The sequence below is a fragment of the Pseudoliparis swirei genome, chromosome 24, assembly GCF_029220125.1.
Source record: "Pseudoliparis swirei isolate HS2019 ecotype Mariana Trench chromosome 24, NWPU_hadal_v1, whole genome shotgun sequence".
NCBI classification, from domain to species: Eukaryota; Metazoa; Chordata; class Actinopteri; order Perciformes; family Liparidae; genus Pseudoliparis; species Pseudoliparis swirei.
In genome coordinates, this window is record NC_079411.1 from 3832475 (window position 1) to 3859974 (window position 27500).

At 47.0% G+C, this 27500-nt stretch overlaps 1 protein-coding gene across 4 annotated transcripts in view; it reads left to right on the plus strand.

Annotated features, from left to right (window-relative positions):
- LOC130189744 (protein sidekick-1-like) overlaps window positions 1-27500 on the plus strand; it is a 242497-nt gene that overhangs the window by 12837 nt on the left and 202160 nt on the right. For 2 of the 4 annotated variants that reach the window (XM_056408673.1, XM_056408675.1), the window contains exon 1: window positions 2056-3345. The exons of 1 other annotated variant lie outside the window; for it this stretch is intronic. In XM_056408673.1, coding sequence (XP_056264648.1) covers window positions 3153-3345 — 193 coding nt within the window. In that variant the 5' untranslated portion in view covers window positions 2056-3152. Of the gene's footprint in view, window positions 1-2055; window positions 3346-27500 lie in introns of those variants that run through there. One more of the 4 variants, XM_056408674.1, reaches the window with a different exon arrangement.

Here is a 27500-nt window from a genome sequence, read left to right on the forward strand (position 1 = left end):
AATTTAAGATTCAGGCCAGTTCTGAAGAGTATCCCCCCCCCCCCCCCCACACACACACACACACACACCTCGACCCCCCCACCCACACATCACACCGCAGCAGCGTAATGTGTTCAAATGCTGCTTACATTCATTCACATGCCATGACTGCAATATCATGACCTCCCGAGAACAGGACCGGCGGAAAGGAAATGAGACCGCTTTATGAGACTTCAGGGCTCAGGGAATTTGATAGAAGCCTGAAAGAGGTTTTTTTTTGGAAGAGGAGGTCGGAGGTGACCCGACAGAGGCATCCTTATATTTAGAGCCCGGTCATATATTATTGCTTTTGCTGTTGTTTTTGTTTTAAAGAAGAAAAATACCTTTCCCCCAAACTCAAGGGCACCGCACAAAGTGTGACAGAAGACCTTTTTAAAAAAGAATCATGGAAACAAATGCAAAAAAAAAAAGAAGAAGACAAATGCCATAGTTGTGTGTGTGAGCACGGGATTGTAAAAAAACGGTAATACCGTCCAATGTTTAGGAGCCGCCTGTCGCTGTGGAGGTGACCGAGGGGCCGGCAAGAAGGACAAGATCTAAAGGTACAAAGAACACTGAGGGGGGGCAGAGCAGGTCTGCCAAGTTGCTGAATGTTTTTTGAAATTGAGAGAAATAATCTGAGACGAAATGCCGAGTTTGACGGCGGGAGTTTGTTTGGGATTGTGCAGTCGAGCTAAATGTGGAAGCAATTAAAGGCCCCGGCGCTGGTGCCACCAGCACCGAGCTCTCGGTTACATTTGTGACATAGATATACGGAGAAGTGACAAAAAAAACGACGTCATGTTGAGCTGTCAGAACAAAAGTTTACACGAGGAACTTTACTGGAGGGATGAACCGACATCACTCTCAATACCCCTTATTCCAAGGGTTCAAATCAGGGCTCACGGTGATGAAACTAGGACGCAAATTAATAATAACATACAGCCGATGTGGGGGTAAAACGCTGTTCACTGAGTGGTGATAATAAGATTAATTAAAAGCGACTTGAGTGTTTTTAATGTGGAATCCAGAGCAATGTCTGAAGTTTGGCCCTGCAGACTGAGTGGCAGAAAGCTTTCATGGAAGCTAGTTGCATCATGCCCTCTTTAATAGCTGGAAAGAGGAATTAAGAGGCCAGTTGCCAAATGAGCCTGGATTTGAAAGATAAATAAAGAAGAACTGGGGTGAAGGTGCTTGAGGAGAATGTGTTGGGGACAGCTCGACTATTTTGGCCACCGCGGGGATAGAAACTCTGCCTCTGGAGGATTTACTGAGGCAATAAAAGATAAGGTCACTGTGTTGTATGATTTAATAATAATGTGCCATTTAATGACACGCGCTATGGAAGGAACTAGGCTATCAGTAGAAGGCTAAGATATAGCTCCTGGCATTTGTGTTGTTGTTGTTGTAATGGAGCATGTGTATGTGTAGCCAGACCACCAGTGGTATCTTCATTGAAAAAATAAACTGGAAGTTCTTTGAAGCGAGTTAGGTGGAAAACCCCCAGGCAATATTTTCTCATTGTCAGCCTCTTATTTGCTTCCTTTGACACACAAAGTACGTATTAAATAATTTACGGTAAGAAAATGAACCTTGTGAAGTCCAATAATACCTTAAATAATTGACTGATTTTCCATTTTAAATGAGAGAGAAACTAATAATAAACTTCTTCCGTATCCCTTTGTGTGTGTGTGTGTGTGTGTGTGTGGGGGGGGGGGGGGGGGCATCCACCACGCTCTGGCTGCTTGGTATTGCTTCCCGCCCCTTTAGTTCGGGCTGACCAATAGCAACAGCGGGATCTCTCAGTTGGACCAATCAGCAACGAGGGATGATAGTGAATGGAAGTTTAGTTTTCTGAGTTTGGGAGAGCGAGCTCGAGGGAGAAAGACTTAACGGAGACACCGAGAGAGAAATATCGGGATACGAGTGGAAAAAAAAGTCAACTAACACTCTTAAATAGTGATAGTTTGCTTTCTCAAAAGGCGGAACAGGCCGTTAAACAAGGCCGAGCCAGAGCCCTCTCTCCTACCCCCCCCCCGGCTGAGGAGGGTGGCAGGTGTTCGGTTCAGGGAGACGCATCGCCTCAGTCGGCTCTCCGAAGCCTCAACAGGGTGCCGGAGGAAGGAAGAACAACACGAAAACGGACTAAAACGGACTAAAACCACCGTGAGTACGCAGGGAGAACAATGACACGTCTTTAAAGGAACCGTTTATCTCTCCCGGACCGTTGAAGACTGGATAAAAAGCAGAAGAAGAAGAAGAAGAAGAAGAAAAGCCCCAGTGTCGCAGCAGCAGCGGCAGCGAGAGGAACACGACCGTTGGTTCTTTCCCTCCACCCGACTGTTACTTTTTGGGCTTTAACTAACTCCCCTTCGCCCTCGCGGGGAGAGATATAAAACTACCGGGTGTCGCAGAGCAACTTGTAATATGCGTTTATATTCTATCGTCCGCTAACCTGTTGTGTCATTTTTGTTGTTGCTCCGGAGACTACTGGCGCGTTACGGCTCTCTGGTATCCGAGGGAAGAGGACCCCCTCCCGGGAGAGTGGCGGATCATTTTGGACCCCGCGGCCACTTGGGATAACAGTTAATGCTAATTTTTGGGGGGGATTTCTTACTCCAGCTAACAGACAACATCTCTCTCCATCGCCAATAGACTGTTTCTGAATCCCCAGAATCAATTACTGGAATTACGGGATGTATTTGCCTCTCAACGGTTAACGTGAAATGATCCGCGGGACAAATCCCCCCAGAGGAGACGTCTAAACGAGCGCGGATTTGTGGTTTGATAGAATAGAATAAGCCGATAAGTCCACAAAATAATACTCTCAAATGTATTAATTCCTCGCTTTATACGGATACATCCAGATGAAAATGAGGTATCGCAGGACGGAGAGACACACGGACTCCGCCGCCGCCGCAGAGAGAGAGCACCGGGCCGTCGCACCGTGAAGCCCGACACCAGCGAGGGGAAGTCTGCGGAGGGTGAGAGCGGGAGGACGGGTCGGTGAAGTCCCGGAGCTTCACGAGCGCGGACTTACTCTGGTTTCAGAGAGAGAGAGAGAGAGAGAGAACGAGAGAGAGAGGTGAAGCAGCGGAGCACAAGCCGACTCTGTTGGTCCCTTCTCCCGCCGGATGAACCGGGGAGTGTGCGGCGGTCCTGAGGGGTCTCCGGAGCGCCTGGAGGGACCCGCGGCGGCAATGGGCCGACAGAAGATGCCGGAGACGGGGTCGGGGCCGCGGACGGCCCGGAGCCGGAGCTCGTGTCCGCCGCTTTTTTTCCTGCTGCTCCTTCTGGGAAGCTGCTGCCACATGTTGCACGGACAAGGTAGGAGCTCTGGCCTCCGGAGTCCTGGGGCTCAACACATGTCCCATGATGCACCTGTGTTTATTAATGCATGTGCATTAAAATCAACTCATTCTACAAAGTTCCGATGTGTACATGGCACCGTGGTGACCAGGGGGGGGACAGTGAGATGATGGGAACAAGGGTGAGATTTATGAGACCAGGCGTGCCCGTTAGCTGTGATGTGTCCCTGCAGGAGGGCGATGCAGAGGGTGTTACTGGATTCACCGTGAATGAAGTCGGCTTCATTGTTTGTGGGGGAGGTGCATTGTTATTGTGATGGTACACGGCTTGTCGGGGTCATGAGATTAAGGTATTGAATATATGGGGGGAGAGTTACATTTACCAAGCATTCATAATCCCCCCCTCTTACTCAATGACCTGCTTGACCACAGCATCGGCATACTGGCAGGTGTCCAGATTAGTGTGTGTGATGTGTTGTTGCGGAGGGTTTAGTGTTCGGAGGAGTTGGTGCATCCAGCATCATGACCTGCCGGGGAAACATTGTGCATTGCGTTGTTTTTTCTTCTTCTTTTCCAGCTGTAGAGAGAGAGAGAGAGATGGTGAGAACCTGTGAATGTGTGTTGTAGTGTGCGTGGACCTCGTGGGATCACCAGAGTGCCAAAACAAAAGCACCGAAAAGGTCAGGCGTGGTGTCAGCGCACCGCTTTCTCCGGGGTCACAGATGGCGTGGCGGGCTGAGGGGATGTAAGGCTTGAGACTTGGGGGTTAGGTGGAGGAGGGGTCTTTGGAATGTCTGTGCATATATTGATATGTGTGTGTGTGCGTGCGTTAGAGGTGGGGGTGAGCTATTTGTGAACCCGTGAAGAATGCGTGTGTCCCGCTTAAGTGTCGGAAGATAGAGGAGGAATGGGGAGGGGAAGAAGGAGGGAGGCAGTGTGGCGAGGAGGACAAGGGGGGAGAGAGGAGTGGCAAAGAAAGCGGGTGAGAATATGAAATGGAGTGTGTGTGTGTGTGGGGGGGGGGGTTGGAGAGGGAATGCGGCGCACCGCGCTTGTCACTCAGGAAACGGTGTCTGCAGTTCAATCGATGATGACGGGATGACACAACACCTGTGTGTGTGTCAAAAGTTGCCTCTCCCTCCCTCCCTCCCTCCCTCCCTATAGGTGTTGAGAAGGAGGTGGGAGACGGAGGCACGGTGTGGCTGCAGAGTCAGCTGCTTTCGGCCTCCCACTCATGTCAAGGTCTCGGTACCAGCACCCAAGTAACCACGACCCCCCCCCCATTCCCCACCCCCAAACACACCAACCCCTTCCAGCTGTCTTTGCCTTGGGGGGGGGGGAGATAGAGAGAGGAGAGGGGGGATATCCATACCTCAGGAGTTGTGTTTGCATGTGTGCTGGAGTCAGGGGTGAATTAATTGAAATTAGCAAAACAGATGCGGGACAGGGTTAGTGGAGGGGAGGGGAGGGGAGGGTGGGCTTATTGATTCGATAAGCTGTGCCAGGCGGCCAATCGAAGGCTGTAGATTTTCCAAGTTCCGACCCCTCTATCCCTGTCATTTATCAGGACGTTTTATTTTCGGAGGAAAAGGATGAAATTCATGAGCCAAGGTTGATCCCCCTAATCCCCCCCCCCCATCCTCTCTGTCCCTCCTCCTCTCTCCCCCTCTCTTTCTCTCAGTCAATCGATGCCCACACCCCTCCTCTCATAAATGTGAGGCTTTATATGAGCCAACTCTCGTCTCTGGCAGCACATTTAAATAAGCCCATCGATCTTTCATTTTAGAGTTTAAGTGACGGCAGCATTTTAATGTCTCCGTCTTGCTCTTCCCATCCCCCCCCTTTCCTCCACCTCTCATCTGTTCAACTCTCCACCCTCGCTTCTTTATTCATAACTTATCCCCTAGCTCCACAGCTGTTTGACTGATTCACATTTACAGCACGGGAACAGCCTTACTTTACAGCCTCGACTCTACATTCTGACCGGAGTCGAGGACGCATCAAATCTAGTTTGTTTCATAAAATTCAATCATATTCTATATCGCCGAGCAAGATAAGAGTCCAGAACACCAGGCCACAACTCTTCAGAATTTTAAGAAAGTACACCCCGTGTCATTTCGACAGTGGTAGTTTTTCATATTGTTTCACAGACATTTTTTAGAAACCCAAATCACAGAGGAGCACATCATACTTCAAATGACATAAAAACGTTAAAATGTTGAAAGTCATTACATTACATTACATCACATGTCATTTAGCAGACGCTTTTGACCAAAGCGACTTACAATATGTGCATCAACCAAGAGTACAAACTAAGAACTACAATAATACAGAAAGTCACACTTCTTCAAGAAAGTCGAAATACAAAAGTACGATAAGTAAGAGACATTTAAGCGCCACTGAAGAGCTAATCTGTGTTTCAATCCAGAAAAGACGTGTTTTTCAGTTTCCGGCGGAAGGTGTAAAGTCAGATGGGGTTCACCGAACAACAGCGACGTGGACCGTTATGTTTTATAATACGTGCAGTTTTATTTTGACCCGGATGCTAATGTGGATAATGATAATGGTTGATAAGTAGCCAACGTGTCATGAAAAAATACTGCTGGTCGTCATTATTGCGAACCTTGCCCTAGGTAATTGCATTAAAATGTGGCTCCAGCATCCCAGCTGGAAAACCATTGCACTTTATTCATGCCTAGAAAAAATTTAATAAAAATGTCAGGTCCCAATTTTCAGGCCTTTTGATAAAGTTATGCTTCTGATTAGGAATTTTAAAAGTTTTTTTTCTTCCAACCAGGTCAAGCAAAGACACGCTGACCCACTTAGCGGGTCTATCAGTGTGATTAGGTCTGATATGACACATATCATTGGCTCAACCGAGCTGGAGCTCGATGCCGATTGGACCGCTGGGCATGCTCGAGTGGATTGAGGTCACCGATAGGACACTCGGGCGGGGAGAGTTCTGAGCGCGATGAAATGGACTGGCATGCATGCTTTACACATGTGCACACACACACACACACACACACACACACACACACACAGTCCTTCTCTCACATCAGTGTCAAACAGCGAAAAGCAGACGTGAGGATGTGCTTCACCGTGTTCCAGCGAGGAGAGGGTGAATGAAACGCCTCGTCAAAGTGATCACCGTCGTCCACGGGTCCTACGTCGGCATGTTTTATTTTGTATTATCTTCCACTTACGGTCTCATTTGTCAACATTTACTTGCGCTCCATGTAACGTGCTTTAAACTGAGCAGCTCTACGTATGTCATGTTGTCTGCACCCAGCCATCACATCGTGTCTTCATTTCACTGGGACCTTTGTGCTGGCAGGTGTCCAGATTAGTGTGTGGTTTGAGGTTGCAGGAGGTTTAGTGTGTGTGTGAGTGCGTGTGTGTGTGTGTGTGGAGTAGTCGTCGAGCAGCAGGAGCGCTCTGTCTTTTTTCTTCTATAGAGGGATGGAGAGAATGTGGATATTTATGTGTGCATGTGTGTGTCTTTTGTAGGTGTGCTGGGTACACACTTATATATATATATATATATATAATGTGTGTGTATATATATATACACTACCGTTCAAAAGTTTGGGATCACTTAGAAAAGACTTTATTTTTCAAAGAAAAGCACTGATTTTTCAATAAAGATAACATTAAATTAATCAGAAATACACTCTCTACATTGTTAATGTGGTAAATGACTATTCTAGGTGGAAACGTCTGGTTTCTAATGAAATATCTCCATAGGTGTAGAGAGGCCCATTTCCATCAACTATCACTCCAGTGTTCTAATGGTACATTGTGTTTGCTAATCGCCTTAGAAGACTAATGTCTGATTAGAGAACCCGTGTGCAATTATGTTAGCACAGCTGAAAACAGTTATGCTGGTGATATAAGCTATACAACTGGCCTTCCTTTGAGCTTGAAGTTTGTAGAACAAAATGTATATTTCAAATATTTATCATTATTTCTAACCTTGTCAATGTCTTGACTATATTTTATATTCATTTGATAAATAAAAGTGTGATTTTTCATGGAAGACACAAAATTGTCTGGGTGATCCCAAACATTTGAACGGTAGTGTATATATACATATATATATATATATATATATACAAACACACACATGTATATGTTCTTTCTTCGCCCACAGACACAAATCTAATCTCACATTCACGTAGTTAGAATTTCGTAGACTTTCTTCACTGATGGATTGTGGGTCGTGTGTGTGTGTGCGTGTGTGTGCGAGAAGGACAGCGAGCAATAGAGGATAAGACGGTGTGAATGCGTCCCCGGCTGACTCCCTTACTTCCTGTCTGTCAGGAGGAACACGGCAGCAGCCTCCTGACACATTATGAGTGTTTGTGTGTGTGTTATTATTTGGGGGGGGGGGATTCAGGGGCATAGTTTGTGTCTGTGGAGACTACATACAGTATATGCTGCATGACAGGTGTGTGTGTGTGTGTGTGTCAGGTCGATACTAACCCTCTACCATTCCTAAGTGTTTTCTTCTGAGAGCAGAAAAAGTATTGGCTGAAAAGAAGAAGCCAGAGTCTCCTGATGGAAAATAATCAACTGTGTGTGTGTGTGTGTGACTGTGTGTGTGACTGTGTGTGTGTGTACAAAGTAGATTGCAGCAGGTGCATTTATCCAATTTTCTTTAGTTCCCGTGTTCTCACAAAGTAGTTTCTACGACCTAGAGTTTGGAAGTTGTGTCCGTTCGCTCACTGAGAGGTCAGTCGAGTTATCGTTCCACTATTTACACCGGTCAGTTAAGAGTAAATACTTTATATAAATATAAGGTAGAGAGGTCATGGCCTGAGTGTCTACATGTGTTGTGGAAAGATGCATTTTTATAGAAGTTTTCCACCTAAACATCCTTCAGAGCTTTAAAACACGAGCCATGTGGGATCCGCTCTGGCCTCCCCCGCTCTCATTCTCTTTCTCCGTTGTTTGTTGTTTGGCCATTGCTCCTCTTCTGTTTTCTGTTTCATGAGGGACTAAAGCGTCTCCAGCGCTGCGGGCCACACAGGAGGAGCAGAGGCTGTTCTACTGTTTAGGCCTTGGTGCTTATTATGTAACACACGGAGGAGGGTTGCTATTGATCCTGTGTGTGTGTGTGTGTGTGTGTTGGAACAGCACAACAGCTTATCTTGTGCTTTTCAAGACGGTTCCACAGCGGCACGTCCAAATAAAGCAGAACGCTTGCAAAGCTTGAACTCTATTGATTGACTGAGCAGCCGGACGTCACAAAGAAAAGGACCGGCGAGACAGGCAGATGGACAACGGGACACGTGTGTGTGTGTGTGTGTGTGTGTCTGCAAAGGTCAAATCCATGACGTCGTCAGTGATGCAAAACTTTGACAAGTGGCAGAATCTGGCGGACGCTTTAGATCTTCAGGATTTCAAGGTTGCTGGGATTTGTACTTGTATCATTTTGTCAAACCAAAAAAATATGAAACTTTCTTTAGTTTTAAGTTCCTAAATGTGAAGATCGGCTCCATGTATTGTTTACACACACACGTAACCTGCCCCTCCTGGTCTGAGCCTGACGACAATGATTTATTTTCTGTAAAAGTGTAAATATATATATTTCTATCTGACGTCACGGCTTTCAAAGTTCAACACGCGTGTACAGTGCATGCATCAGTACACGCATCAGTACATGCATCTTGAGGGCATGCCGGTGACCTACACGTTGTGTGCCGCTTGCTCGAGGGCCAAAGGCAGTACAAGTCGTGTTAAGACCCGAAGAGTCAGAACGAGACTTTCCAGCAGTCGCTGCGCGGTTCCGCTTTAATTTAGGAAAAACGAAAAGAACCTCTGGCTCGTGTGAAAGCAGAGCGGCTCCAGGGAGCTGTAGTCTGGAGAGAAATTATTTTCCACTGTTGAGGAGTGACGGGGTGAAGATTAATAAAGGATCTCCAAGGAGCTGCAGAGCACATTGATGAATGAATATTGCAGCAGTTTCCTGACTCATTTAGATTAGAACCAGGTAAAGTGGAGCAACAATATTATTTGTGATGTCTGTGCGTAAAATAAAGATCTGCCAATACAACCCGGTCCTATGATGACAAGTATGACCTTTTAATATCACAATAAAGCTCAATCAACACCTCATCATCGATCGACTTGAACATTAGAAGCGTCACAAAGAGGAGATTTACTTGATGACCCGGGCATCTTTAGTCACATTTAATCAAAAGAGAGGCACCCGAAAAAAAGCCTTGACCGTCATCCATTGGCAATTTACTGATATGATTTGATGTCTTTTTTTAAAAATTTGAAATTCTATTTTCGGCTGACGGCTCCTGTTCAAGACCTTCTCGGCATTTTCTTTTCACAGCATCTGATAAAAAGGAAAGCAAGGTCAAAGGTCACCAAATAAAGTGCCTTCATGAAGCACCGAGTCCTCTGTGGAAGGGGGAGAGCATACACCTTTCAAAATGTCAGACCAAAAACAGATTCTTGATGGCGTGAATATTTTCCATCTCGCATCTCAAGCGCTGTTCGTTGTTTTTGAGACGGATGGGATGCTTACGCGATGACCGGTCATGTTTCTTTTTTTGTGGAGTGTTTTTCTGTGTTTGGAAATGAGCGTCAGAGAACGATGAGACGATGACTAATACATGAAACCGAGTGCCGCTGTGACAGTTTGACCATATGTAGTAAATATGAAGGGGCTTTGTGATACGAAGAACTTTAAACCCCGGGACTCGTCTCTAAAGTTGCGTTCACACCAAAAGCGAAACTATTTTTTCGCGCGACCGAATCCCATGAAAAGTCAACGTACAGACGTTTGTGGCTGCGATAGACGCGATATTTTCCCGTTTTCAGCGGCGCAATTTTCGCCTCGAGTTGAAATATTTCAACTTTGAGACGTCATCTCGCCACTCGGGCCAATCGGCTCTCGAGTTCCGCTCTCGTAGCGCTGGAAGCGGAAGTCTTTCAGACGTAACGGTAACTTCATCGGTGAAAGTGACCGAGCTGAGTGAGCCTCCGGGTGATGTCATGAACCCAAACACGAGGGCGTCAGTGTGTGGGACGTCCACGACAAATATAAAGCAGAACTAGTGGTTAGTTATTCTGGTGGATGAAGGAGATAACGGTCGTTACGGAGACGAGACACGGAGACAAGCCCCGCCCCTCGCGGAGCGTCTCCACGCTTATGACCTGAACACGGCGAATGGTCGAGCGAGTAAACTCACGCGTTTTGGGCGATGCAAAAAATCGCTTCGCTTTTGGTGTGAACGCACCTTAACCCTTGTGTTGCCTTAGGGTCATTTTGACCCGAATCAATATTACACCCTCCCCCCGCCTTAGGATTAATTTGACCCCATTCAATGTTTAATGTTGGTGTTCTTTCGGTAGTCAACAAACAAACATAAAGTGCCTCACACTTAAACTTGGAAAACAATATTAATTCTAATAATTTTCTGGAGGTTTTAATTGCTGGCGTCAAATTGAACCCAAAGGGTAAAATATGTTAGTAAATATAAAGGTAACAGGAGGGTGAAACATTGAATCGGGTCAAAATGACCCTAAGGCAACACAAGGGTTAAGTATGGCTTCCACTAGTGGACACGTGTGTGTACTGCAGGCTATGTTCTGTCTGTTCCATGATTATATGACATATTCATCACCATATTTCTCACACACCACGGGAGCCGTTTACTTCCTTTTCTGCTTTGCTCCCCCCCACGGTCACACCTCGACCACTTATTACAGTAGATGCACGTTAACAGATCTCATTCAGATCATATTCATATTGCATATTTGTATGATAGCGGTTCATGAGGGAACGCCACATCAGCGACATTTGACTAAGAGTGACGGCTTTGAGTTTAGTTTTCAATCGTATAATTGAACTCCTCCGGTGCTCCGGCCTCTCGTCTTAGCGGGCCGCTTCTGAACATTAATCATTTCCATCGGACCTCAGGAGGTTTGATTTTTTTTCACTTTTCCTGCCAAAACCGTTTTTGCCGGAAACAGGAAAAATCAAGTTTAAAAACCCAGCGGCATGGCAAATGAACCTGCTTATGAAACTGAACTATTACATTCCACCCACATGTTGCACTCCATCCATATCGAGGATGCCGACTCGGTTTAAAATCTGGATTCACGGAATCCCCAAAAAAGGTGTTAACGTAATCACAGCTGTCAGCTTCCTGGTACGTACAGATTCAGATTTACACAAACAACTGGTGGAAATAAAACTGCAGGTGGCTGAACATACATCAGAGACTCTCTCTCTCTCTCTCTCTCTCTCTCTCTCTCTCTCTCTCTCCCCTTTCAAATCCCCGGCCTTGTCGCGGCAGCACTAGATTAGTTGACGGCTCAAGAGCAGTCTCACAGCGGGCGTGAAGAAAGCGACTCTCTCTCTCTCTTGCTCTCTCGCTCTCGCTCATCGAGAGTCTTTCAGTCGGTATTTCGGAGTCGAATTGGCAACCTTCCAGTGTCTCTCTTTTTGTGCCGCTGCACTTTATTTGAGTCCCATCTCTGTCTTTTTTCTCTCTCTCTCTCTGTGTGGCTGTAGTCATTTACTGTGACATTCGCAGGGGCCGTGAAGTGATGCGGAGGCGAGATTGCTCACTTGAAGAACATCAAATGTGCCCAACCTCCCCCCCCCCCCATGCCAAACGCACCTGGTCGGGGCTCTTTATTTGTTTGTGTGTCTCATTGTGGCGATGCCATCGGGCCATTTGAATAAGATCCTTTGCATAGAGAATCCACAGTCACGGAGTGCGGGAGTGTACCTCATTGTGTGTGTGTGTGTGTGTGTGTGTGTTCGAGCAGCATGATTTACTTGTTCAGTCCAAAGGGCTTTACTCTGGCTGCAGGTGTGTGCCTCTCAGCTTGCAGCGTTTGATCTGCTACAGGTGTGTGTGTCTGCGTCTGTGTGTGTGTGTGTGTTTGTGCACACTCGTCTGCGTATGGTGATTCATGGTATGGGCTCAGAGCTAAAAAGACCCTTTTTGATCTCATACAGGAATAGAGAGGTTGTGTGTGTGTGTGTGTGTGGTCAGAGGTTTTTTAGCTTAGCTCTTTGATCCAGGCTAGAGGTGGGCATGCCTCTGTGAGGAGGCCGCCAGCGTGGAGACTCGGCTTGCGTGACAGAAGTGTTCGATTGTGTGTGTGTGTGTGTGTGTGGGCCCAATCAAAGTGGTGGCATGTGTTTGAACTGTGTGTGTGTGTGTGTGTATGCAGTACTGCGTGTGAAACACGGTGGTGTCTGTCTCCTCGGTGACACGCTGTCTGAACCCTCCTCAGTTTGAAGCCTTTTTAAGTGCTTATTACGTCAAATGGCTCGAGAAACAGATTACCTTTTTTTTTTTACATAAAAGAAAGTGGGCTTTAAAAAAAAAATGTTATGCCTTATCGAAGAAGGCACTTACTGTAAACTGCGGCATGTCAATTTGCCTCCCATTTCCTGTAAAAACACTAATTTGTGATGTCTTCCTGTCCATCTGGACTGGGAGTGAGGAACTGGGAGTGCTGCACTAGTACATAATTTCACTGGTAAAATGATCTCCTGTATTGCGCAATAAAACCGAATATTGAGAAATTAATTCAATCATTTTAATTGTGTTACCAACCTTCTCAGGCCCCAAAATCAGATCAGCGTTTTCGGGTCTTTGCACTATATAGTGTATATTCTATTCTTCTATAAGGTGTGTGTGTGTGTGTGTGTGTTCACCGGGGCGTTAATTCCCTTCTTTGGAGTTCCATGCAGGGATTAGAGGCTTTCTGCGAAAATGGAGGTATTGCATTAGTGTCGGGCCGAGCGGCACCCGGGGGCGGCCACCTGACACTCGGCGTGTCATCAGGAATCACGTTTCAACAAACCAGAACCACGTCAAGAGGAGCGAGGGGAACACGCCGGCTGTACTTCCACCCGCACGCAGAACAGCGAAGCTGCCATCTGGAACCGAAAACGGTTCTTCGGAGGGATTCCATAGAAGAACCGTTTCTGGTTCCTCAAAGAACCTTTCAAACCAGGGTCCTAAAAGAACCATTTCCTTAAAGAGTTCTTCAAAGAACCTATAAATGTGTCTCAAAGAACCTTCAAAAATGGTTCTTCAAGGCACAAATTTTGTTCTTCGAAGAGCCTTTCAAACCAGGGTTCTTTAAAGAACTATATCCTTAAAGAGTTCTTCAAATAACCTATAAATGTGTCTCAAAGAATCTTCAACAAATGGTTCTTTAAGGGATCATTTATGTATCCACAAATAACTTTTCAAACCAGAGTTCTTTAAAGAACCATTTCCTGAAAGAGTTCTTAAAAGAACCTATAGATGTGTCTCAAAGAACCTTCAAAAAATGGTTCTTTATTCACCATTTCTGGTTCCACAAAAAACCTTTCAAACCAGAGTTCTTTAAAGAACCATATCCTTAAAGGGTTATTCAAAGAACCTGTAAAGGTGCCTCAAATGAAAAAATAAGGTTCTTCAGTCGGCGATGGTTCTCCTGAGAAACACAAAGCCTTTTAAAGAACCATTATTTGTGTGTACTTACATTTCATCTGCGTCACGGTGTGCAGAGTTATTGCCCGAGATCCACCATTCCTCATGAGAAAGAGAGACACGTCCTTAAAGAAGTTGATTTCCACATCGCTGCTTATCTTTACCGACGCGTTCCAAACGCTGCGACGCTGCTCCTCAGACATCTTTTAAGTGGTCACTTCTACAGTCTGATATAGAGTGCCCCAAAAAAAGGGTTTATATGGCACATCGGCAACAACAACGGCCTCGTTTGGTTTCGGACTTACTATGTAAATGCTCAAAATGTTGGTGTCCAGTTATTTTTGCTTTTACAAGGGCTTTAAGTTGTTCACAATGAAGTCTCCGTGTTGTATGTTTACCTTCGCATTGAAAATGCGGAAGGTTCTGTTTTGATCGCCGTGTATTTATTTATTTGTATGCGTGTTACTCTCATAACTCAAAAAGTATTAAACCGAATCGCATGAAATTTGGTGGGATGGTTGGTTATTATCCGGGGACCATTTGATTAGATTTTGGGATCGATCGAGTCCAAGGTCAAGGTCATGAAAAGGTCAAAATCTTATTTTTACCATAGCACGGTCAATTTGTATCCAATTGCCATGCAACTAATACCAACATGTTCATAATTCAATGCCCAATCTTGTGATATGCGAAGGTATGCGCTCTACCGAGTGCCCAATCTAGTTCCACCGAGAAGTACACGGTCTCATGGCTGATATATCTGCATGGTGTCTGTCTGGGCATTTTAAAGTAGGAGGGGCTTAACTATCAGGGCTTTTACATTGTGATAAAAATAGACCTTTGCTAATTTGGAGCAAGAGTTCAATCTTGAAATGCTACTATTTTAGACACATTAGTTGAAAGTAATGCGTCCGAGCTTTTGATACCGACGAGCACGTTAGTTTTAAATGAATATATTCTAAATCGAGTAGTTTATCTCCCTAATGTGCATGTATTTTTTTGACGGACATGACCTTGAGTAGATAATAGTCCGGATGAGAGAAAAAAGGTGGCTGATTTATATGGATTAGAAGATACACTCCTAAAAGTAGACTAAGAGAGATAAATCGGTCGTTTGGAGAGAAAGGAGGTGGAAGGAGAAGAGGCTGTCGGTGAGGTCACTCTGACGGATGGACGGGTGAGAGAAGAGGAAACAGAAATGAAAAGCACCCAATCACAACCGAGTCTGCGGTCCTCAGCCAAGACGGATGAAGTGAGCTCCTTAAGGAGAGCATCATCTGTCGGCTAATGGACTCACTTTATCTGTTTTCTTCTTTACCATTCTTCTAATTCCCCCCTTCCTGCTCGCTTGATCTTTCTCTGCAATCATATCGCCGCCGTGCGTTTCATCTCCCTCTCCTTTCTCCCACTTATTTCTCCCCTCCACTCTCTGTAATTGGGGAAGGGGGCAGCGCGAGTGCGTTCATCTCATTAAGTGCACACACACACACACACACACACACCAAAACACACCGTTCTCACAGACATTTTGTTATCCTGTTGTAAAATGAGTGTGTGTGTGTGTGTGTGTGTTGAATCGCCCCTCACAGGACTTCACTCTAGCTTCTGAATGTGGGAGTAGAACGAGAGAAAAAGGCAAACAAATGAAAATGAAATGAAAGCATTCAAGCGAACGAGAAAAAAAAGGAATTATCCTGTTTGTCTGTTGACGCGGGCCTTTCGGTAGCACACACACACACACACACACACACCCTAAGTAATGAGCGGTCTTTCAGCCCGGTGGCTCGGCTGTGCTCTCGGTACCGCGTGGCGTTTGGCTCCTCACTGAAGCGACGCCCCTCGGCGTGACTTCCTGTCTGTCGGCGCTCCACAACGTGTCGCTTTATTCTGGCGCCTGCGTTTCAAACTGGATAGAAAACACGAGGAGATGATCATCAGAGAGGATCATCTCAGGGGGGAAAACACACATTCCACGTATTTACACCATGTTCACGGTGTATTTGGTATCTTCTCTCCACCGGCGGAGCACTTTGAGAACGCAGAACTTCTCGACTAGTTGGAGTGTAAAATTATATTTCTAATGCAGGACTCTCACATGAGATTACACCACGCATCATGAGCTGCTCTCACACGGCAGCAAGTCACAATCAGAGAGGAGGGGAGGAAGGGAGGAAGAAAAGGAGGCAAGGAAGGAAGGAAAAGTAAGGAAGAAAAGGAGGCAAGGAAGCAAGGAAGGTATGAAAGGAAAGGAGGCAAGGAAGGGAGGAAAAGAAGGAAGGAAGGAAAGAAAGGAGGCAAGGAAGGTAGGAAAGGAAGGAAGGAAGGGATGAATAAAAGATAGGAATGAAGTAAGGAAAGGAGGCAAGGAAGGTATACAAGGAAGGAAGGAAGGAAAAGAAACAAGGAAGGGAGGAGAAGAAAGAAGGAAGGAAAGGAGGTATGGAAGGAAGGAAAGAAAGGAGGCAAGGAAGGTAGGAAAGAAAGGAATGAAAGGAAGGAAGAAAAAGAGGCAAGGAAGGGAAGGAAGGAAAGAAAGGAAGGAAAGGAGAAAGAAAAGGTAGGAAGGAAGCTACCCAAGGAAAGAAGGAAAGTAGACAAAGAAGGTAGGAAAGGAAAGGAGGCAAAGAAGGGAGGAAAGGAAGGTAGAAAAGGTAGGAAGGAAGCTAGGCAAGGAGGGAAGGAAGGTAGGCAAGGAGGCAAAGCAGGTAGGAAAGGAAGGAAAGAAGCCGAGGAAGGAAAGGAAGCCAGGCAAGGAACGAAGGAAAGGAAGGAAGGAAAGGAGGCAAGGAAGGAAGGACCCCGTCACCCTGCTCTCTCTCTCTGTTCCAGGCAGCAGCCGGACTCTCGCCTCCCGTTCCGTTACACGGACACTGACGCCTCTCGGTCGGAGTCGCGCCATTTCAATTTCGTGCCAAATTTTCTAGTTGGTGTGTAAAATAAAAATGTTCATGCAGACGCTGGCGTTGGATCACACCACGCAGCTCGGGGCTATTACATTTGATTTCTCATGAAAAAGGGCAAGACATTCATCAAATCGGTGACTTTTGAAATGAACGCTCTCCGTTCCCCTGAGAACGAGTCTGTGGCTCCTCCTCCTCCTCCTCCTCCTCCACGCCGCTCAGCCTCGATGGAGTTCCATTTCATTACGAGGATGAGTATTACCCACAATCCACTGTGTTCTGTAAAGAGTTTACACCCTCACAAAAAGGGGGAGTTACTCGCTCTTTCTTCCATTTTAAACAAGCTTCCATTGAGCACATTGAAAGGTTACATCGAGATAGGAACCGTCACATTTTATTGAATAAAAACACAGAAATGATGAGAAGCTGTGGCTTTAAGAGTTTCTCACGTTAAACATCCGGCTGGTTTCGTATTCTTTTGATACATCCCGTGATGTCTTTATTGTCGCTGTGTGTAGACGTGCCCATGTGACTCACACAGGTTCATTTTATTACACATCATTATTCCACATGAACTGGGGATTTTGATGTCTTTTGAAAATGTAAATTTGTCTCCGAGCTGGACCCAATCAGCCCTGGAGGAGCGTATCTCTGGTCCCGTGTGTGTTCTCATTCGGGCTGCTGCTCATGTCGGGGGTGGTCTTTGTGACTGGCCAATTAAAGTGCTCTTTATATAAAAGGGGGACGAGAGCCGATGTGATTGGCCCTTATCGCGGCTCACACAGACCCAAAGCTGCCGATGCTGCAGTCCTCCTCGAATAATAACGCTCCCATCCAGCTCTAAAATATCCTCCACATTGTGCCGTGTCACGGTTGTGTTTCCACTACTGGGCACTGTAATTGTGAGGAATTTTTTTACATTTGAAAATAGATCAAAATCAGAATCAGAATCATCTTTATTGTACATGGAATTTGACGTTACACGTACGCTTTGTCTTACATACATGTTAAATACCAATAGTAGGATAAATATAAAAAAAGACATAAAAGACAACAGAATAGCAACATGTGTGTTCAATACAAAAACAACAACGGGGACAACGAATGAATTGGGGATATTAGTGCAGACAGAAAGTGCTGACAGTGCAGGTCGTGCAGACGGATGCGTCCCGTTAACCGTTCATATACGTGTCGGCCGGTGGAAGAAGCCACCGCATCACTTTAGTTTAGATTTTTTAAAATTGTTTTGATTACCTTTGCATTGAAAATGCGGAAGGTTATGTTTTGATCGCCATGTATTTATTAATTAATTAATTAATTAATTCATTCATTTATTTGTATGCGTGTTACTCTCATAACACAAAAAGTATTAAACCGAATCGCATGAAATTTGGTGGGATGATTGTTTATTATCCGGGGACCATTTGATTAGATTTTGGGATCAATTGGGTCAAAGGTCAAGGTCATGAAAAGGTCAACATCTTCTTTTTACCATAGCACGGTCAATTTGTATCCAATTGTCATGCAACTAATAGATAGATAGATAGATAGATATATACTTTATTAATCCCCAAGGGGAAATTTGTCGTGACAGTAGCAGCAACACACAAGAATAAAAAACAAAACACAAAATATAAGAAACAGGGATGAAAGATATAGAAGTATACAAGTAAAATAAAGTAAAATACAAAACAAAATATATATGTAAATATACAACACACATGCATACACAACACACAACAACACTGACAAATCAAATACAAAAATATTAAATATAGACAGAGTGCAAAAAGCAAAGTGTGTGTATGAGTGCAGAGCAAATGAAATGTGTGTGTATGTGTGTAGTGCAAACAAATGAGATGTGTGAAGTGCAGATCAACATAGTGTAAGTATTCAGTTATTGCACTATGATCTGGCAAGAGGTGATCTGTTGTAGAGCCTCATAGCCGTCGGCAGGAATGTTCTCCTGTATCTGTCCTTGTGGCAGCGGAGCGTGAGGAGACGTCTGGAGAAAGTACTCCTCTGTCCCTGTAGGAGGTGGTGGAGAGGGTGGTCTGGGTTGTCCAACATGTTCATAATTCAATGCCCAATCTTGTGATATGCGAAGGTATGCGCTCTACCGAGTGCCCGTTCTAGTTTAACGCGTTTCCATACAATAACTGCCGTGATGCGCGGCGGCTCGGTTCACCTGCCCTCAGGTGCACAATGAGTCGGGTTCAACCGTTCTCGCGGGTCGGGATCGAATCGTGTTCGAACCCACGATCGGACTGTCGCTTTTTTTTTTTTGCGATAAGGTGACATGGGAGAAAATCAGAGGTCCTCAACACGAGTAATCAGTCACTCGGTTCATCACATTCATTCACTGCACCGGAGGAGACACGCAGGAGATGGATTATCGTAATACTGTAATAGTGTGTGTGTGTGGGGGGGGGGGGGGGGGGGGGTTCGCTCCAATAATCCACTGTTCTAAATGTCGGTACACGGCTCCGGGCAAACATTACGCTGATTACGGCTGCCATCATTCTAAACAGATCAACACACACACCTTGAGTGGCCTCTGTGTGTGTGTGTGTGTGTGTGTGTGTGTGTGTTGGGACATGGGATTTACTGCTCACTACACTACGCGTCTACTTTATTATGTGCTTTCAGAGTTACTTTATCCGACTTCGTGGCTTATTAGAATGTCACTTGCTCATCACGGTGTGTGTGTGTGTGTGTGTGTGTGTGTGTGTGTGTGTATCTCAGCGGTGTTGTGCATCAGGTGTTTGGGTAATTGCCGTGTGGGAATTGGCTTTTAAACCACCTGCTTTTTCAACACGCTCGACACAAATCACGGCTGAAAGATTTCCTCGACGCTCCGCACCCCCGCCGTCTCGTCCTTCTCTCATCCCCCCCCACACACACACCCCAATTCTCACCTCGCGGTCGTCCTGCCCGTCGCCTGTCCAAATCTAATTAGCTTGCATCGTGGACGTGTGAGGCTTGTGTAATGACACAGCTGGCCCTTTCCCTCTCCACACTGAGACGTAAAGACACGCACACACACACACACACACACCCACACATGGATATTGTCATTTATGTGTGTGTGTGTGTGTTGGTGAAGAAGGAAAAATACGGTATTTAATACGCGCTCAATTTATTTGTCCGTATCCCTCGTATTTCCCCCGACACAACGAGGAACATTGTGCTAATGCATCCCAAACATGAAGATCATTTATGAATAAGCCGACTGAGAGCAGAGGCGGGAAAAAAACAGCTATCACACACACACACACACACACACACACAGTTTATGAGTACTGTATATGGATCCTCTTGGCTGGACAAAAAACTGTTTTATTCTTCAGTTTTTCAATTTTCTGCTGCACAATTCTGCTGAAACAATCAAATGCATTGTGTTGAACACACACTTATAAAGGCAGAGACATGCCCCCCCACACACACACACACACACACACACTGAACACACACACACACACACAAAAGCAGATTTGTGTGCCGACCGAATAGCAAGACTCGGGTTGAAGTGGTCGGCGTGTGTTTTTCTCCCGTTGGCACAAATGTACCGCGGTATTCATTTCTCATTTCCCCGTCAGGAGGCAGAACACCTCGCCACGCGCCGAGAGCCGCGGGCGACGAGCGCCGCCGCCGGACGACGGCGTCCGAGCACGCCGGGCTCACGCGCCCAGTCATAGTGGCCCATGTTTCTGAATATCAAGGAGTTTATGTGCGCCAATCCTTTCATTCCCCCCCCCCCCTCCGTCTCGTGGACTGTGTCTTTCCATGCTGTCACCCCCCCCCCCCCCCCCGCCTGTCTGCGGTGTCACATTACATTCAGTCTGCAGAACACTTTCCCTTTTCATTTCTCCCATCTCTCGCTCTGTCGGTCACCCCCCCCCCCCTCCTCCTCCTCCTCCTCCTCCTCTCATACTTCCCTTTCATCTCACTTCTTCTCCTTGTCCCCCCCCCCCCCTCCGGCTCCCAGGGAAGGGGGTGGTGACCCATCCCAGAGGGGGGATCCACTAACTGCACCCTTTGGCACCAGCTGTCCGTCTGAGGCCTGATGTGTGTGTTCTCTCGCATGGCTCTTGGGTGAAGCTGTGTGTGTGTGTGTGTGTGTGAGGTGGAGTCAGAGGAGACGGTGTTTGGCGGGTGTGGTTTAGTAACTCTATCTCGGAGCTCAAAGCATTAGAGGAGAACAACCCGGCAGGATTGGACAGGGGGCTTTGGGCAAGGAGAGGAGGACCCAGGAGGGCGCGGTGCCTTCCAGATGTGTGCGCGTCGGTCTGTGTGTGTGTGCGTGTGTGTGTGTGCACGCACGCAACACTTTCCATCAACACCAGTCCCCGTGTGAGCACTTAGTAATTACGGTGGCCCAGAGTTGTTAATTTGTGTAATCAGTGTTTAATTGGCATCGAGGAAAACACATTAATCAGACTGGAATAAGTCTCCGGCGTCTCCGCGCAGTCGTTCATTTGTCTCCAATCAGCCAATCAGAGGCTGCCGGGGGAGTCTGGGCACGCGGGTGTTTCGCAATCACACGTTCCTCTAAAAGCAGAAGGATGGAGGCTCACCGGGTCTCACTGGGCCGCCACTTTACCAGCACACAAACACACACGCATATGAATAATCTGATGGGGAAGTTTATTCCTCAACTTCAGGTGTGTGTGTGTGTGTGTGTGTGTGTGTGGTACAAAGGGCTTGAAGCCGCTCTCCAGCGCACATGGGTGGATTTACCCGTTGCATCTATAAATGTATCTCTCATCCTTTGCAGACAGGAAGCACACACACACACACACACGCACACACACACACACACACACACACACTGTAAACAGACGGGTTATCAAAGCTGTAAACCCACAGCAGTGGGAGCGGTGTGGCGGAGGGAGGAAAAGCCTCGGCACAACTTTTCCCCGCTCTGAGACGCCGCCGGCCGACAATCGATATGCTTAACAACTCTTTCACACACACACACACACACACACACACACACACACACACACACTAGTATACGTTTTTTTGGGATTTTAATTGGCGCGAGTTCGGAGAATTCTGAGATTTCTGTTCATCGGCACCCGTTCATCCATCGACCGTGGATATATTTCACATCGTTTCATTTTTTCACAGTGTGGACCGTCGGGTTTCTGTCGATGCGACCGAGCTCGTCACGTTTTTTTTTTGTTGTCGTTACGAAAACGACAGATCTAAAAAAAAGATATATTGACGTTTGAATGACTTGCATGAAATAAGAAATTGTGTAAAAGCCAGAAAGGAGTAGTTAGTAGGGAACAAGTCTGAGACAAGAACACAGTGACAGCTCTACTTCCTGTTTGAGATGCAGCGGTCACCGCCTCGATGTTTCCACGGTGACCAGATACTGCTGCACACCGTGCATCAAACCACCAACAGCTCAGAGGTGAGCTCTGACGGGGGATCTCACACATGAAATATGGACTCCGCTCTTCCACTTTAACAGCTCCTTACATTCCAAAATCAGAAATTAGCCATTTCAATGTGAGGCTTATCGTGGAGCTCCACCCCCCCTCAAGAGATCTTGGGAATAAAAAAAACTCCATTTTGGATTCAAACAATGCCGCGTCGCGTGTTTGTTCTCCACACATCACAAGAACACGCCGGCGTGTTCCCGATGCTTCTAATTGGACCTGGGATTAAACCTCTGCAAAGCTTTTGTCAAACTTTCTAAGGAAACCGCGGAGAGCTGTGTGTGTGTGTGTGTGTGTGTGTGTGTGTGTGTGTGTGTCTCCAAGCGTTTGATGACACATTTGGAACGGGGTTTGAATGACGGCTCTGACAAATTGGATTTTTTTTAGACGCGCCTCTTCCAGAGGAGCTGAGGGGGGGGGGGGGGGTGTACTCTGCTTTACAATAAACACCTGAGGCGGAGGTGAGACGCTTTGTGTCACTTCTGATGATGGAATTAGACTGGCACGTCCTCACAGGTGTTACAGACTGGAGCTGACAGGTAGGAGCCACATGACACGCGGCGTGACAGGCAGCATCATAAATATATATATATATATATAAAGTGCATCATGCCACTTGTTCAACTGGTGATAAAGAGGTGGAACTTCAGTTGGGTCCAATTTAGTGGCTGTGTGTGTGTGTGCCTGCTTATTAGCACCATGCAAGAACCACAGTGCGGGTGAGAGGGAGGGAGGGGTGGAGAGAGGGAGAGGGAGGGGAGAGAGAGAGAGGGAGGGGAGAGGTAGGGAGAGAGGGAGAGAGAGAGAGAGAGAGGGGAGAGGTAGAGAGAGGTGGAGAGAGGGAGGGAAGGGAGAGAGAAGGAGAGAGGGGAGGGAGAGAGGAGGGGGGAGAGAGAGAGGAGGAAGGGAGAGAGGGGAGAGAGAGGGAGAGGGAGGAGGAGAGAGAGAGAGAGAGGAGAGAGAGAGAGAGGAGAGAGAGGGGGAGAGGAGAGAGAGAGGAGAGAGGGAGGAGGAGGGGGAGGGAGGGAGAGGGGAGAGAGAGAGAGGAGGGAGGAGGAGAGAGAGGGAGAGAGAGAGGAGGGAGGAGGGAGAGAGAGAGGGAGGAGAGAGAGAGAGAGAAGAGAGGGAGGAGGGAGAGAGGTGGAGAGAGAGGAGGAGGGAGGAGAGAGAGGGAGGAGGGGGAGAGGGAGGAGAGAGAGAGAGGGAGGAGGGAGGGGAGAGAGAGGGGAGAGAGGGAGGAGGGAGAGAGAGGGGAGAGAGGAGGAGGGAGAGAGAGAGAGGGGGAGGGGGGGGGAAGGAGAGAGAGAGGGAGGGAAGGGAGAGAGAGGGAGGGGAGAGAAGGAGGGTGAGAGGGGAGAGGTAGGGAGAGAGAGAGAGGGAGAGAGAGAGAGAGGGGGGGTGGGGAGGGGAGGGAGAGAGAGGTAGAGGGAGAGAGAGAGAGAAAGAGAGAGATGTGGAGGAGGGTTTAGTTCAATCTCAACGTTACGTTTTGGTTTCATGTTTCCTTTTAGAGACATAAATCACAGATTGTCCTCGAGAAAAGTCTGAAAGGGGGGCAAGGGCTGGATGAGCAGCATCAGTTCTATAATCATACAATCAGATCAGAAGTGCATCAGCCATCATGTTCAACTCGGTGATAAAGAGGTGGAACCACGGAGGAGTAAACGGGGAGCTCGCAGGCGACCGACCGGGGAGATGGACGCAAAAACAAATTGGGTCACGGTGGTGTGTGTGTGTGTGTGTGTGTGTGTGTGTGTGTGTGTGTGTGTGTGTGTGTGTGTGTGTGTGTGTGTGTGTGCGTGCGTGTGTGTGACTATGCTTCAAGTGAATAAATGTGTCTGCGAGTCTCTTCAGTACATCTGCTCTCGGAGACGTCACAGTGTTTACCAGCTGCTCACAGCTGGAGCGTCCATAAGTAAACAAGCCATGAAGTCATTCATCTGGGCCCGGGCGCCTCCTCACCCCCAATCCTACGCTAAGGTTTGTGCCCTCGTACGTGTGTGTGCGTGTTTATTGCGCAACTTGTGTTCCCACCACGTGTTTACAGGAAAAGAAAAAAAGTGGATAATTTCTCGTCTCGAAGGGAAACGTGAATAAAGTTTCCGGTGTTGGTACAAATAATAGTAATCCCCTGAGAGGCATAATCATTTCTTCCGATTTTTTTACTCCACATTTTGCCGAAAAAAAGAAGCATGAAATGAACCTGCAAATTAAAGTGTTGCTCTGTATCCAACACATTGGAGCTGCATTGTAACGTGCTTTTAGAGGAGAGAGAGAGAGAGAGGAGAGAGGAGAGAGGTAGAAGAGAGAGGAGAGCGAGAGGTAGAGGAGAGAGGAGAGAGGGGAGAGAGAGAGGTAGAGGAGAGAGGGGAGAGAGGGGAGAGAGGTAGAAGAGAGAGAGGAGAGGTAGAAGAGAGAGGAGAGAGAGAGAGAGAGCGGGTTGGTTCTGAGCGTGCGTGTCTATATATATACCGTATTTTTTGCACTATAGGGCGCACTTAAAAGCCTTTAATTTTCTCAAAAAACGACAGTGCGCCTTATAATCCGCGTTACCGATATATGGATTAATTCTGGTTTTGTTTACTGACCTCAAGCGATTTTGTGTGGTACAAGGCGCCACGGCTTAAGTCAAAATGTTTTAGCAATGACTTTGGTAAACTAAAACCGACCCCTTACATTAGGCTACCTGAAGGGCCAGTAATAATATGTGCATGGGTCAGGGAAGTAGAACAATGGGTTATATTTTATTTGGAACATAAACAAAACTTTCCTACCTCCCCCAAACGACAAAAACCCCTGCCTAAAAAGTTAGTTGCTTAAGCTTAAACCCCGGGAAACAACAAAAAAACAACATCATGCTTAATAAGAAGTCACACTAAGTCGGAGGTTCACTTCTCCGGCTAACTTTCCCTGTCCTTAAATCTTGCTTACCATAAATTCGTTTGATAAGGTCCCAAAATACAACTGTAAGGGAAAACTTAAAAAATTTTTTTAAAAAAATAATTAACTTTCTTTTTTAATTTTTTTAAAAAAAAAAAAAAATTTAAATTTAAATGTTCCTTTTTCCCCAAAATTTTTTTTTTTGGGAATTTTTGAAAAGGAGGGGGAAAGGGGGGGTAAAAAAAAAAGGGGAGGGAAAAAAGGGGGAAAAAAAGGGGGGAGGAGGGGGGGAGGGGGGGAAGGGGAAAGGAAAGGGGAGGGGAAAATTTTGGGGGTTTTTTCAAAAAGACGTGGCCTTTAATCGGCGCCTTTTGGTTTTCTGGTTTTTTTTCGCCTCTTTTTTTTTGGGGGTTTACAAGGGCCAGGCCTTCGTTTTGTCCTTTTCTCGGGAGTTCAGCATTAGGCACCGTACCAGGGGCGGGTAAACAATTAGGCCCTTAAAACAAGAATTTTATTGATTAAGGAAATGCAACTATTTGGGTCCCTCCCCCCGGGAAAAAAGGGAAAAAAAAGTTAGGGGGAAGGGAAGGGAAAAAAAAAAAAAAGTGAAAAGAAAAAGAAGCCGGGGTTAAAGGAAAAAAGCCTTAAAAGGCCACCAAAATATTCAGGGGAAAAGGATAAAATAAACTTAAGGTTGGTAAGGAAAGTCAAAGGAAAATTTTAAAATTGGAAGGGTTTTTAAAAATTTTTGATGAGATTACGTTTTTTTTTTCCGTTAACGTTAAGTGGGGGTTTATTAGAAAAAAGAAAAAGCCATTTTGCTGCGCCAAAAGTCCCCTAAAAAAAAAAAAAATTTATATATATATATATATATATAATCTTATGGGAGAGGGGTGTCTATCTGTTTCTCTGAGTGGTTGTCTCGCGCGGTCACGGCGGTGTAAAAATCCTCTGCTGTCTCCTCCTCCGTCTCCTCCGCCCATCGCTCCGCCCTCGAGGCGCTCCAAGACATTTACACCCTGGTTCTGGCCGTGTGATGTAACCCCCACCACCTGGACGCCGGTTCCCTCAACCCGTTCTTCTGTTCTCTCTCTCGACACACATTCAGGCACTCCTACACACTCCGTCATTCATATCACCCTCACCTCACCATCCTCATCACCATCTCCTCACCTCATCCTCCATCCACTATCCACCATCCACGATTCACTATTCTTCATCCTCCATCCACCATCCTCCCTCCTCCCTCCACTATCCTTGATACTCCATCCACCCCCCACCCTCCATGAGGCGGAGGATTTGTCTTTTGTGTGCGCCGCAGTGGGTTTTGAAGAGTGACTTCACAACACACCCACACAGGTGCACTTCGCTCCATCGACACACTCAAAAAGCAAAAGAACCGATTCATGCTCCGAGGACAGCATTCAGGAATAAAATAGTATGAAGATTCGGTTTAGAAACAAAGTTTGTGACGGTTCCTTCGGGCTGTTTGAGGTCGAAGTCGTGGTTCTCTCAGCGGGTTTATGAATCACTGGAGCCAACGACTGGGTCAACAGCCATCCGCTCTCTCCCTTGGACTAATCCAAATGCTTTATGCTGATTTATTAATCTCTCTTACTCCCTATGTGTGTGTGTGTGTGTGCGCCCAGGGCAGAGTACAAGCTCATATGTGCTTAACTCTGGTCTCAGTTCAACTCTACTGGATTATCTCCTCTCCTCTCTCCCCTCTCCTCTCTCCCCTCCCCTCTCCTCTCCTCTCCTCTCCTCTCCTCTCTCCCCTCTCCTCTCTCCCCTCCCCTCTCCTCTCCTCTCCTCTCCTCTCTCCTCCCCTCTCCTCCCCTCCCTCCCTCTCCTCTCCTCTCTCCTCCTCTCCTCTCCCTCTCTCCTCTCCTCTCTCCCCTCTCCTCTCTCTCCTCTCCTCTCCTCCTCTCCTCTCTCCTCTCCCTCTCCCTCTTCCTCTCCCTCTCCTCCCCCTCTCAGTCTCCTCTCCTTCTCCTCCTCCTCTCCCTCTCCTCCCCCTCTCCTCTTCCTCTCAGTCTCCTCTCCTTCTCCTCCTCCTCTCCCTCTCCTCCCCCTCTCCTCTCCTCCTCTCCTGTCCTCTCCCTCTCCTCTCCCTCTCCTCTCCCCTCTCCTCTCCTCTCTCCTCTCCTCTCCTCTCCCCCTCTCCTCTCCTCCCCCTCTCCTCTCCTCCTCTCCCCCTCTCCTCTCCCCTCTCCTCTCCTCTCCCTCTCCTCTCCTCCTCTCCTCTCCCCTCTCCCTCCTCCTCTCTCCTCTCCTCTCCCCTCTCCTCCCTCTCCGCTCTCCTCCTCTCCTCTCCTCTCTCCCTCTCCCTCCTCCTCTCCTTCTCCTCCTCCTCTCCTCTCCTCCCCTCCTCTCTCCCTCTCCTCCTCTCCTCTCCTCCCCTCTCCTCTCCTCTCCTCTCTCCCCTCTCCTCTCCTCTCCTCTCCTCTCCTCCCTCTCCTCTCCTCTCCTCCCTCTCCT